Source organism: Anarrhichthys ocellatus, unplaced genomic scaffold, assembly GCF_004355925.1.
Source record: "Anarrhichthys ocellatus isolate YVR2014 unplaced genomic scaffold, GSC_Weel_1.0 scaffold23, whole genome shotgun sequence".
NCBI classification, from domain to species: Eukaryota; Metazoa; Chordata; class Actinopteri; order Perciformes; family Anarhichadidae; genus Anarrhichthys; species Anarrhichthys ocellatus.
The window spans coordinates 3,142,607-3,155,903 of NW_022280053.1; the positions used below are offsets into that span (position 1 = coordinate 3,142,607).

Consider the following 13,297-nt stretch of genomic DNA (forward strand, 5'->3'; position numbering starts at 1 on the left):
CAACCTACACTGACGCTGAATGGTCGCGTGTGGCTCAATGTTCTGTGGAGCCCCCTGGTGGTGTAAAGACACAGGACATGCTCTGGATGACTGCCTGCTGCTCTTTTGTAACTGACCTGATTTCCATCAGTTTGTGCACACTGAGCATCACAGAATATGTCTGGTACTAGTTACACTGACTAGGGGACATTTTAAGAGCTTTATATAAGGATGTATATGAATAACTCATGTACAGAGGATTATGTGAAGAATGTATGTGCTCTGGTTGGTGCTCAGTGGCATTTTAGTGCACCTCTAGCAGTTAATGTAAGACAGAAACATGATGCACCCCAGGGTTTACAAAGTCATTTCATTTTAAAATAGAAAAAAAAGGACAAGATCTGCTCTGGGTCTAATTGAGTTCAAATGAATTTGTGAACACATACAGAAAGTAGATGCAGGATTGTTTTTGTTTGTTTTATTATCACAGAAGCACAACAGGTACCACTATGCAGGTGAACAACAAACTCAACACTATCATGAAAACAAAGTTAAAAGGAATGCTATTAAAAAAAATATCCAATCATAACATCACATTTTTTTTTTCAACCTCCGAAACAAAAAAAATACTACAATAGTCAGATATACATGGCAGAAGCAAAAGCACTTTGGATAATTTCCTTTCCTTTCACGTTGTACCAATACTCACTGCAGGATCTTTAACTTGAAACTGAAGCGCCGACAGACATGCAGCAGCATTCATCTTCTCACTCTGCCTCTAGTCTAAATGATTTCACTATACAGCTATGAAGTACCAATTATTGGGGCCATCACTCAAAGTAATTTTTCAACAAAAAAAAAAAAATCCAAATACTTTTAAGAGGATATTAGTGCTACTACATACAACTCGTCCCACTGAAATGAGAGAAATTTAAAGTCATTCTTTAGCCAAATAAAGGAAAGCTGGAGTACCCGAGTGTAAACCTGATGACCTTTTTATTGTACATTCAAGAAATGAAGAATCCACCACCATATTCTATCAGGAGAAGGAAATACTAAGAAAATCAATGACTTGACAAGAAGTGGAAATTACACCGGAACTTAATTAATAGCTGTGACAACTGTAATGTGATTGTAAGTCCAAAACAAAAGAAAGGTTCCTTCCTTTTATAGGTGACACCAATTAATCTTCGATGAAAACAGTAGAATAAAACAGATGGTGGAAAATGGAGATCTTACATATTCCCTTGAACACAAAAAGCATGAGGGAGATGAACACTTGCATACAGGGAGCTACTGCCGAGGGTTCAACACAGACAGATTTATATGAGTAAGCTTGGATGGAAAAACATACAACGGGAAGTAAGCAGGGGGTGGAGGGGCTCTCAAAGGGGGCTACTCCTCATCCGAGGAGTCCCTGTCAAAATTGTAGGCCATGAAGAAGACATCAGGTCGAGGCGGGACGAGGGCATGGCCCGGTTTCACAATCTCAAAGCCCAGGTAACTGAATGTACGCACCAGTTTAGCTGCAAGAACAAGACGGGGACAACTGATATCAAGATGCAGTACGAGTCACAACACAGAAACCAAAAGAATTATGCTGGGAAAAACAGGGGCGGTGTGCACGTACCACGATCCTCTCTGTTCTTGTAAAAGCAGACAAACACGGCAACTACTTTCAGATGTTCTTCAGCATACTCCAGGAGCGCGGCAAAGCTGGAGGGAGAGCAGCGCAGGTTAGAAAACAACCTCTAAACATACAGCCACAAACTGTACAAATGCTTCTGTTTTTTCTCTCCTGCTGCCAACCATCTGGCCTCACCTCTCCTTGCTGCCCTCAGGAAGCGGGTCAAGAGGTATCTCCACGTAGAGTGCACCGCTGCTCAGGACAGCATCCCATTGTATTGTCCTGGTAACGGTGGGACGACTTTGGAAGTGGAGTATTCCAGGGCGACCGTTCCCTGCTGGCTCCTCCGTTACACTCAATTTTCGATCCTGGAAACACAAAACACCAGTAACGCATCTGAGAAACAGCAGTGGGTGACATACGATGTGTCAGCGACGTGTAGATATGTATACGTTTCCCTCTCACGTCCGATTATGATTGTCCAAAATACAAATACGCTGAACTCTGAAGGGAAACGAAATCGAACGATGCGTCATTGCTGAGCGTAGATGACTGAATCATGTAAAAGCCTGGTGTGACTTCCTCCGACATGTCAACAAACTGACAGGAAATGGTTGAAACTCCTATTCTTGACACGTTTCCTCCTCTAGAAACAGCTGTCACCCGTTTCTGCATCCGATTACATTTCAGCAATAACACAGAGTGTGTGCGTGCGTGTTATAAGCCTTACTGAGTGGAGTGGCTGAGCTGAAGGAGTGTGATCCCGTGTGCCATTCCCTCGCCCACCTGGGATCTTCAGGGGTGGGAGAGGGGCATCAGGAGCACCACAGAGGCCCCAGGCCGCGGGTACTACTACAGTGCAGGGACAGCCTGGAGGAGAGGGGACAGAATCACAATCCACTTCCAACAAGTACTGCGTTTTTCTATGTGTTAAAAATGCAAATTCAGTATTTTTTTTATAACTAACCTCAAAGACGAGTCATGGGACTCAACACAGACAAAAAAAAAAATAGGCTTTGACCAAGTTTGCCATCGTGAATAAAGAAGAATTGCAGCAATTTAATTTCACAGAGTGGAATATAGTGCAAATACGTGTATCTTCTGGGATTAAGCTAATGACCTACAGTTGCTCAAATACCAGCGAAAACTAACGACAGGCTGTTTGGTTTTATTAGCAATGAATGATTTTCCAATACTGATGTAAAGTTTTTTTCAAGTTGTATACTGCTAGTAACGTTTAAGTGCTCGATCTACAAGCAGGCCTGGGTGCTCTTTATACCGTTTACAGTTAACGTTCCTCAAAACAGTGGCGCTGTGTTTACCACAAACCATGACTCATATTCTCGAAATCATGTCTTTGTGTTGTCAGTTAAAACAGCCTGCCTAATTTAAGATGTTAGCCGAGCTGCTAAAATCTACCGACACGTCCACAAACATCTTTGTTGTGCTACATTTAAACTAATTGTTGGGTAAACATACTTTGTCTTGTACACATAATAAAGGTGCTGACAAAGCCAAGCACATGGCACATTTTCACATGAACATAAGCTGATCACAGCAGGGTTTATATTAACACTGCAACTAACAGTTATTATTAAATGTTAAAAATACCCATTATATTTTCCTAATGCACAGGGTGATGTCATTCAACTGCTTGCTTTGTGCAAACCCTGAAGATTCTCCATTAGCTATTCAATAAGACAACAAAGCAACTGATGCTGCTTACAACTAAGAGGCTTAAACTAGGACATTTTAGGCATTTTTACAACAGACTATGAATTTGGAAAAAAAACGACGAAACTATTATACATTTTGTTACATATTAATAAATCAATTTAGCGATTTGTCGCTGCATAACGTAATAATACAGTAATATAATAATACAGTACTGTTTTAACAGCTGTCACTTCAATCTTTCTTGCCTTTAAGCTGAAAGTTTGGCTTCATTAAAGTAGCTGGTGACTCTTATACTATATAACACGGCCTACACGCTTTTAAGGCCTTCTGTAAATGAATGCAAGGCTGCTGCAGTAAACTGTCAGTTGCGTAATAATCAACCTGCCTCTTGTCAGCTCACGAGATCATCGCGTGCTCACTTGATGGTCGTATGGTAACAGTAATAACGTGAGGTTTGGTTATATTGTCTTGTGTGACGAATCCACACCGGCACTTTACGGCAACAAAGTTATGTCAAATATTTGACGTTACGCTCCTTTAGCGTCTTTTTTCTTAAACGTGGAAAACGGTTTGGTCTTTAGGAAAAGTCAAACGTGAGACGAACTAAAACAATCTTATTATATTTAAATCCATTGTCAGTATCTTTACGAATTAAACGGTTAACTTAACTATATATCTGTTAACGTTATCATACTTGCTACGGTTGGTGCTAACTGGTTAGCTAACTAGCTGACGAAGCTAACCACAGTGACGTACCAGAGGTTCCATACGGTAGCCAATGCTAACGTTAGCAAATGCTAATGTCATCTCTTGTACCAGCAAATTATTCTCTCTAGCTTTTATCAACATGACAGTTTTTAAAATAACAAGTCAACGATGGCCGCATTAACACGTAACACTGGGATATTGTTGATACAGCGTTTTACATACATAATACACATTTAATTGTAAATACGTTTTACTTCCGCTTTTCTGTTGCTACAAGCTATGTTAGCTTAGCCACCCCTCCCCCACATCACGGTTAGCTAGGTGAGATGTTTTTTTTTTTTATCGTTTACTTACTTCCCAATCATGTCACAAATACCATTACTCAAATCCATGGTAGTTAAAGACTGTTGTTTTCCTTCTTTCTCGCGAGCAAAGCAATGACTGTTTAGGATCCGCTGGAGGTTGGATTTTACCATCCGGCCTCGGGTAGAGACACGACGGGCTCTCTGCAATTCTCGGCAAGCTAATGATCGGTCAGAGAGTCGGGACTCTTACAAAAACAGGAGTAAAGTCACATGCGATGGAGGTCACGTGTTTCCGGTAGATTGTTTTGTTGACTTCAAAATAGTACTAATATTAAAATGTTTTTCGTTGGTCATCACAGTTAAAAGTGAACATTTCGAATATAATAACATGTCATATCGATAACTTACCTGCAACATTTTCATTGCAGATATGACAAATTATGTTGAATTTAATATTGCTTTGTATGAGAAATAATAAAGCTTACAGGTAACATACTTTTAATATACTGTGTTTTATTTATTTATTTATTATTTAATTTATATAGCAACTTCCCCTGAACTGTAGCTGGGATTCCTAAAACAAGTGAGGTCATAAATCTAGAGAACAGGGTTGGGGCCACATGTGAAAAATGTATTTGAGTTAAATCTGAATTTAAATTGAACTGAATGTAACCTCCCCCAGGTGGATAGAACCTCTAAATTCTTGAAATACTCATAGATCTGAATCAAATTAATTGTATGACAGTCAATTCACAGTGAGGTGGTGTGTGGTACTCAGTTGCCACTTTGGAGACAGCATACGGGCTACACCAGCCTTTTTCAAGCTTTCAACTGCACTTCATGGTCTTCATCACTGGGTTGATTTTGCTCTGCCGATGAAGACCGTAAGATGAGGTTGAAAAACACACAAAAAGATAGTTTGTGGACCTTTTTGTTAAACAACAACTTACCAACAATTAACCTACAGCAAAACCTAAAGCATACTTTGGGGTTTCTTACATCCTGATTTCTATTGACAGCGCAATTAATGTGAATTCGATTTCTGCTAAAATACACATCTTTACACAACATGCAATATACAGATGGATATTGATGTCAAAGCATAAGATGGGTTGATAGCTGTTCTCAGAGTTGGTCCCTCTGCATTTCATTTGTGGCATTTTAAGTGAACAACCAGTATTCTATTCTACCAAAAATTATGTAACACAAAAATCGAATGGACTATGACGTTATTTTTACCATTAAAAAATAGTTAAATATTCCCTTTTAATATAAAAAATAGACTTTTATTTTGAAAGAGGAAAGCTGAGCCTAAAATGTACTGTTATTTAGCTTTACTACCTGCTAACATGCTAACGCTAACCAGATACGCTAACCGCCGAAGATGCTACTGTAACTTCACTTCAGAAATGTGACTGGCGTTACCTATGACCACAGTTAACATAACACCAAAACATCGGATAATATTTAGAGTACTGTCACTTATCTATATTCATTATGTATAAACCTTCGGTGCAATTAATTTTAATGTAAAAACTTAACTACGTGTCCTTCCTTCCTGATTATTCCCGTTAGCAAGTCAATGCTACCGTAAAAACAAATAGGGTAACGTTAGCTGCCGTTAGGGGCTATGTATGTACATGAGGGCGTCTAATGGAAAAGTACCGAGAAAAACAAAGACACTAAAGGCGAATTATTGCCGCATGATTATGGACCTCTCGGGTCATTTTGAGACTCTGACAGAAATGTGTTAATTTGTTAATTGGTGGAAGTACATTAAGTAACCAATTGTACTAAAGTAAAATGTTCAGGTATTTGTATTACACTTGAATATTTCCATTTTAGGCTATTTATGCTTATACAGTATATTTATGAGGAAAATATTGTACTTATTACCCTACTACATTTATCTGACAGCTATAGTAACTAATTACTTTGCAGATTTTTTTTGAGGGTTTTACATACAAAACATCGGATTAGTCTTCATCAAAGACTTTTAATATATTCAGTGCATTCTGTTACCAAATGCTTCTGTACATTAATTAAGTAACATTCTGATTGTTTTACTTGAAATGGAGTATTCACGGTGTTCTTCTACTTTTACTTAATTGTCAGACCACAAGATTTATGTTTCAGACTATATAATTCCATAAACTGCATTTAAATGACTGGAAGATTATGAGGTGTAACATCTTTAAACTGTTGCGCAGAAGTTTAAAACTTAAAAAAAAGGCGTTAATAGGAGGAAAAATCAGTATGTAATGACTTTAAGACCAACTAGGTGTTGTACACATACTAAATATAAGATGTACAGTAAAAAACATCTCTTCTGCCGTCCTTATCTCGTCCACGCGGTGTCGACAAAGCAGCAGCAATGATGTCAATTCATGACGTCAATTCAGACAGCAACAATATCACTCGATGTCATATAAATACTGTAATAAATTATGTTGACGTCTATTTTTAGAACTATTTATTCATCTGCTTAGGAATTATTTCATATAAAGCTTAATAGTGCTTTTATTTCTCCAATATTACATTTCCAATGTAGCTCCTTCAAAACTCTATATTGTGCATATTGGACATCAATTCAATACATTTCTTAATAAATGTACCTTTTTTTTAACAAATATGTGTGACACCTGGTTGCTTGTAGACTATTTTGGGACCATTTTCTTTGCATAGAAGTTTCTTGTTGTTGAAATATATACACAAGAAAATCTAGCCTTGTCTTTCTTTCAGTTTTTATATTTGTTTTTGAACAATTTGCTGATATTTGCGTGGCTTCTCCGTTGGATTGTGTTATTGTAGAGGGGGGGTTGATTGAGTTCATTTTAAAGGAGCAAGCTTAAGCGACTGCTTAGTCAAACTCTAGGCAAACTCCAGGCGCCTCAGCCGGGCCGCCCGCCCTCTCATTCAAGTTTGTCCTTCAGTGCGATCCGTCGCTCGTTCAGAGAAGAGAAGAAAAAAAAAAGCGACGCCTGAGAGCGACGCTTGCAGCTGATGTACCGCTGCCTCAAAAATGGAGAGCGACACCACAGTCAGAAGAATAAAACCCTTCGGGACACAGAACTATTCGGCGCAAGATAACGACGGTTCCCGAGACCGGTGCGCCGATAACGGCTACAGCGGCGACCCGAAGAGGAAGCCCGAAGTGAGCCTGTATCTGCTGCGGGAAGGGGTGGCAGCTTCCCTGGTCTCTGTATTTATTTTGGTGCTGTGGGGACTCGTTCATTTCTCCTTACAGCAGCTCGTCATTGGGAAGCCAACCGGCGAGTTCAATGCGTTGAGAGCCAGGTGAGTTTTTGTACTGGTAACACTCGCCTCTTTTTTGGTCATTTATATGTTGGCTAACGGAGCCCCAAGCTAACCTTTCCTCTAGTTTGGCAACAGACCCGCCTAGAAACCACTACCGGGTGTCCCCTCCTCCACCACCTTCACCTATTACCTGCGAGGTAACCTGCGCGACACACAGGTGTGGTAACGGTGTGTACCGGTTAGAAGAGCTACAGTCGCCGCTATGACTGATCCCTTAAATGGTGTCGCCTCCATAAAGTCAACATCTCGCATGTCAGATGACCTCGAGATATTTATAATCTAAAACTGTATACTCGAAATCCAAACCTGTAAAAAAGCAAAACAAGTGGACCTTTTGGCCAGTAAGGTAACACATGCAAAGTTTATCTGGAGCAACATATCATTCTCAAAGGCAGTTCAAAGAGCCTCACATATTAGGACTTTACAAAGGATGCATTATATACAAACATCAGAGGAAAGAAAGTGTGCAATCAGCGATTTGAGTCATTTGACTTCACACCATTTCTGCTTTCCTTTATCCCATCTGCATATCTTTGGGCCTTAAGAAGCTGTAACATTTTAGATTAAAAAGCTTAACCGTGCAGCATGTTTTTAGCAGATTTTCAGATTATGGAAGTGAATGTGAGGTCTGCCTTTCTGCTGTTGAGCTCTTCAAAGTGCTGTGTTAAGGGATTTGCCATCCATCGGTTGCTTGCTCTATGAATATGAGCCCGGCGTGATTAGAGCTCCGAGCTTCTTTGGTCACAATCGTGTCTTTCATGAGTTCCATGCCGATACAGATGCATAAAGCGATGTCCTTTTTATGCTGCTGTAAAAACAAAATGAAAGCAGCGGTTCAGACATCTTCAAGATCATTTGGCACCACTTTGTCACTGCAAGAAAATAATATGTCAGAGAAGACTTTCTAGAGCAAAAGCAAAGAGAAAACCAACATCTTCTGTATTTGATTCATGCTTGTAACAGACTGTAAACACATGGCTTCATCCACCACCATGTTTAGATGACAGACATTATTATTCCGTCACCTTGAGCATCAGCTAGCACACCAGCTATTCTGCTGGTGCAGAGCTGCCAGCAAACACCACCAACCCAGCAGCTGCTTCTGCTCAGAGAAGTATGAGAAGCATCTTTTTTTCTTGCCAATTGGGTTGCTGCTGCTTGGCTTCATTTCCTGTTTTCAGTCTCCTGAGGGAGTCTGGGTAGTGACGAGGAGGATCAGGTTAAACCGTAACCTGCCTGGGTCAGGGCAGTGGTCCAAACTGAATAAAAACATCCCATCGTGTTTGTCTTTTCTGTGGCCATCTTTGTCACCTTAATCTTTAGATCTACAAAATATCAGAAAATACCTGTTTACAATAATGGGAGTTGACATATTAAGATTGAAGTAGATGTTCCCCAATATGCAATTTATGGGACGCTGTGTTTTTGGAGCCACCAATGAAACTGTCAAACTGTATAAAACCTAATTTAAATCACCAGTATTTGGGCAAAATGACTCACACAGATATTTTTACAGTAATCCTATCCAGCTCTCCTTTCAATGTCTTACATAAATTAAAATGAGGGGCGCATAATTGTTCGCCTGACCCCATAAAATGCTAAAAAAAAAAAAGGTAAATTATCTGCTTATGAACCAGAAATAGGACAGTGTTTAAATGGGCTAACATTCAAGACGACTACATAAACACCAGAGTCCATAGAGATATGTGTGCACACACACACACACACACACACACACACACACACACACACACGCACTGTGTGGGTTTGCAACCATGTCAACAAGCACACCGATGTCTTCAGGAAACATATTTAACCTAGTTTAAGTTTTGAAAGCTCAAGGTGGTTTTAAAAAGAAAACCGTGGTTTTAAAAAGAAAACCATGGACTGTGACCTCATACATGCACACACTGTCTGTGACAGAAATATTTAACTGCAGGTTATTAATTAGATGTGCTATAATGTTGTGATGGAACATGTGGGCTTGGTTTTTCTGTCTGTTCACAGTTAAACAGCGTTACAATATTGTCTCTTCCCTCACGATCCAGACGGCACTTGGAGCAGATCACCAGCGTGGGCCCTCGTCCGGTGGGCAGCCCGGAGAATGAAGTGCTGACCGTGCGCTATTTGTTGGAGCAGATCGAGAACATCCGGGTGGAGACGGCGGCGGGCCCCCATCAGCTCACGGTGGACGTGCAGCGTCCCACCGGTACTTTCTCCATCGACTTTCTCGGAGGCTTCACCAGCTTCTACGACCGTGTCACCAACATCGCCGTCAGGCTGGAGCCCAAAGGCGGGGCGCAGCACCTCATGCTGGCCAACTGCCACTTTGACACCGTGGCCAACAGTCCAGGTACGACAGCCTTCCTCCTTCTCCTGAAGAAGCCCGCCTACTTCTATGTGAGCGCCCACTGAAGCCACTGAAAGGGATTGAGGTTTTGGTGAACAGATGTTGCACTCGGTGTGCGTGTAAGTACATGCAGAAGAGAAACTTGAATTCCCAGAAAGGACTTTCAAACGTCAAGCTTTGAATAAATTAAAGAGAATAAACATTGGAGCAATAACACCTGAGTATTTCATCACATCTATCTTCTTCAACTGATTGCAACTTCTCAAATCTGCTGTTGGAACCCCTCAAGTTCCCTCTTGTGTACCAAAAATTGTGTCCTCAGGTCAGATTTGTCCAACACTTTGGTTTACAACCATAGACCTGTATGCTGATGTGAGCATGTAGCTTTAAGCATCTCTGCCACGGTGCAGCCTCTCAGAGCTGCTAGCATGGCTGCAGCTCCTTTCTTCACAGTGTGTGCACACAAGCCCTCAGGTGTTTTAAGATGATGAATCTCCTGCTTTCGGTCCAATGTGCACTGTAGTCATGTGGACCACACTGTGTGAAATTTAAAAAAAATCCAGAAACGGTAGATTTAAGCAGCAATCGGAGGATCCCAGCTGGACTGCACTACGATAACGGTGTTTGTTGAAGATAGATTGCATATCATGTGGTCGTAATTTATCTGGCATGTGTTGATTCAGGAGTTTTCCCTGTTTCACTCCATACCCTGGAGCCTGTTGTGGAGACATATTTTCCCACTTAACACACACACACATATGTGCGCACACAGCTTCACCAGCAAAAGAAAATTCATCCGAGAGGTGTGGACCAGGAAGATAGACATTTTTTCAAGCCCACCGCTGCTTGCAATCCCTTTTTGATTTTGTTTTTTCGAATTCCAAACTGATTATCCAAGTCAAAGTACTAACAATGAATTTTTTTTTTGTAGTTTGAAGCACAAAGGGGAAGTATTCAGGCTTTGATTTGTCCTCGCCCTCTTCTGAACTCTCGCAGAGCTTTTTAGGGACAGGTATTAATATGTAGCTGGCATAAGTGGCACTGCTGGGATCATAAATGGTACCCAGACAGACAGCGAACAGACTCCCACCAACCCCCCCCCCCCCTAAATCCAGAAAGCTGGAGCACATGACCCCTTTCTTCACATCTACTCTGTAAATTGTGTTGACCTGTCTAATCTTTCTGCATCACATGCCGGTTCACATGCTCGGTTCTTTTCTTCTCATTATTTCCCTTTTTCCCTTTTGTGCTCTCGACATTGTATAAGCAGTCCAGGAGCTGGGTTGGTACCAGCGAGTCGCATTCTTCGCATGTTTGCACTCCCAGCCTGCTCCCTTCATTCTCATGTGTTTGTGAGGCTTTTTGGTATTCGGATCACTTGCGTACGTTTTTAGTCTCAGGACAATTGGGTGAACAATTGCATGTCTCTTGTGTAATTGCCAGACCAGGCTAAGCTTCCTGATACAAATGTGAAAAGGCGAGTAGGAGCAGGTTTGTTTTTAGCCTTTTTGACACACAAACAAACACACACTGGTTTTCTTGTCTTAGGCGCCAGTGATGACGCAGTGAGCTGTGCAGTTATGCTGGAAGTCCTCCATTCTCTGGCCAACCAATCCACTCCTCTTCTTCACGGAGTTATCTTCCTCTTTAACGGGGCAGAGGAAAATATCCTTCAGGTAAACTGAAGTGACGAGGACTTGTTTTACACTTTGGATGTCGGTACGAGCCTGTCTTCACCTCTTTGGATTGTCCTTTTATTTAAAACGTTTAATCTACTTTTGTTACATTCTTACTTTCTCACTAACTCTTTGTCTTTTGTTTTGAATCCTTCTCTCCTTTAGGCCAGTCATGGTTTCATTACTCAGCATCCATGGGCCAAGCAGGTGCGAGCCTTTATTAACTTGGAGGCTGCAGGTGTTGGGGGCAAGGAGGTTGTGTTTCAGACAGGTACCAAACAAACTGTTCTAATCAAGTAACCAAGACATTCATCTTTGCTAAAGTTTTTTGCATAATGTACCTACAGTGTAGGTCCTTGCTTCAGCCATCTACCTTCTGGCAGGCTGCCACTATTCCTTATCTTTATTGATTACTAGCTGCCTGATTATGGTTCCTGTGGTGCCGGTAACATCGTATTTACATAAAAGACTATCTTATACAAGTACTTGGCACAACTCCTATGTGTTATACATGTGTTATACATTTAACAAGCTTAAAAGCCACCAAAACCACAAACGGCTAGAAGTCAAGACATCAAGAAACAGGGTGTTAGAAGCCTCGTGATATATCGTCTTCTACAGAAAGATTCTTCTTTGTGCTAAGTGAGATAACTGTCCAACATGTAAAATATCCTAAAAGCCTTTTCCTCCTGTTCCCCAAAAAAGGTCCAGAGAACCCGTGGCTGGTCCAGGCCTATGTTCATGCAGCCAAACACCCCTTTGCCTCTGTGGTCGGCCAGGAGGTCTTTCAGAGTGGCATCATCCCCTCTGACACCGACTTCCGCATCTACAGGGACTTTGGTAACATCCCAGGTAATGCAGACCAAACTTCGGATAACAGTACAGACGTTAGTAATAGAAGTGTGCAGCCTTTCTGTGTCAAAGTCGTAGATAAGATCTTTTTTTCTCCTTTCTTTTGTATCTTATCTTGTGTATGCGTGTATTTCATTTCTTACAGGCATCGATCTGGCTTTCATCGAAAACGGTTTCATCTATCACACCAAGTACGACACTTCTGACAGGATCCTGACAGACTCAATACAGAGAGCTGGTGAGCAGCACACACGCATGCATCTACGTATACGCGTACGTACAGAAACTTAAATAGGTTGTCGTCTCATGCTTTTCATTCATTGCAAATAGCTGCTGTTAGCTGGTGGGTGTGTCTGACTGTCAAGGAGAGAGCGGTCACTGCAGCAGTAGACTGGCTGCCAATGCTTTTTGTTTTTTTTTGTTTTTTTGTCACAGACACAAACACGCTGCACTTTTGTGCATTAGTTTCAGACTGGTCAACACTCTGCTGATCTCGTTATTTTGCCGAGAACTAAGAAATGCATACGTACATACATCGCAGCCTCAGCCTTTTCACTGTACCTGCTATCGTTCACTCTGCGCATCTGTGTTGCTGTTGTTTTTTTTTGCTTTGCATAGCAGAGAATCCAGTCAAGTCAGCACTAAAAACCCGAGACAGCTGGCATCTTTTCCTCTCTCCCTCAGCAGCTGCTAGAAATCTCTACTCTTACTGTGTGAACACCAACACGTAGATGTTGTACTCTCACTTGTTTACACTTTTAGGCCACAGTGAGCCTACCAGGCGGAAGAACAATGGAGCTTTGTC

General features: G+C 41.2%; 2 protein-coding genes across 2 annotated transcripts in view; one reads left to right on the plus strand and one right to left on the minus strand.

Annotated features, from left to right (window-relative positions):
- Positions 1-442: 442 nt before the first annotated feature.
- Positions 443-4,544, minus strand: oaz1b (ornithine decarboxylase antizyme 1b). The gene is given in 6 exon segments (XM_031860354.1): positions 443-1,505; positions 1,610-1,695; positions 1,802-1,974; positions 2,337-2,423; positions 2,425-2,476; positions 4,346-4,544. Coding segments are annotated over 6 exon segments (651 nt in total). The 5' UTR covers positions 4,468-4,544; the 3' UTR covers positions 443-1,374.
- Positions 4,545-7,181: 2,637 nt separating this feature from the next.
- Positions 7,182-13,297, plus strand: part of ermp1 (endoplasmic reticulum metallopeptidase 1) — a 21,366-nt gene continuing 15,250 nt past the window's right edge. The window contains exons 1-6 of the mRNA XM_031859914.1: positions 7,182-7,593; positions 9,663-9,967; positions 11,513-11,640; positions 11,806-11,911; positions 12,346-12,492; positions 12,638-12,730. Of these exons, the coding sequence (XP_031715774.1) occupies positions 7,319-7,593; positions 9,663-9,967; positions 11,513-11,640; positions 11,806-11,911; positions 12,346-12,492; positions 12,638-12,730 (1,054 nt within the window). The 5' untranslated portion in view covers positions 7,182-7,318. The remainder of the gene's footprint in view (positions 7,594-9,662; positions 9,968-11,512; positions 11,641-11,805; positions 11,912-12,345; positions 12,493-12,637; positions 12,731-13,297) is intronic.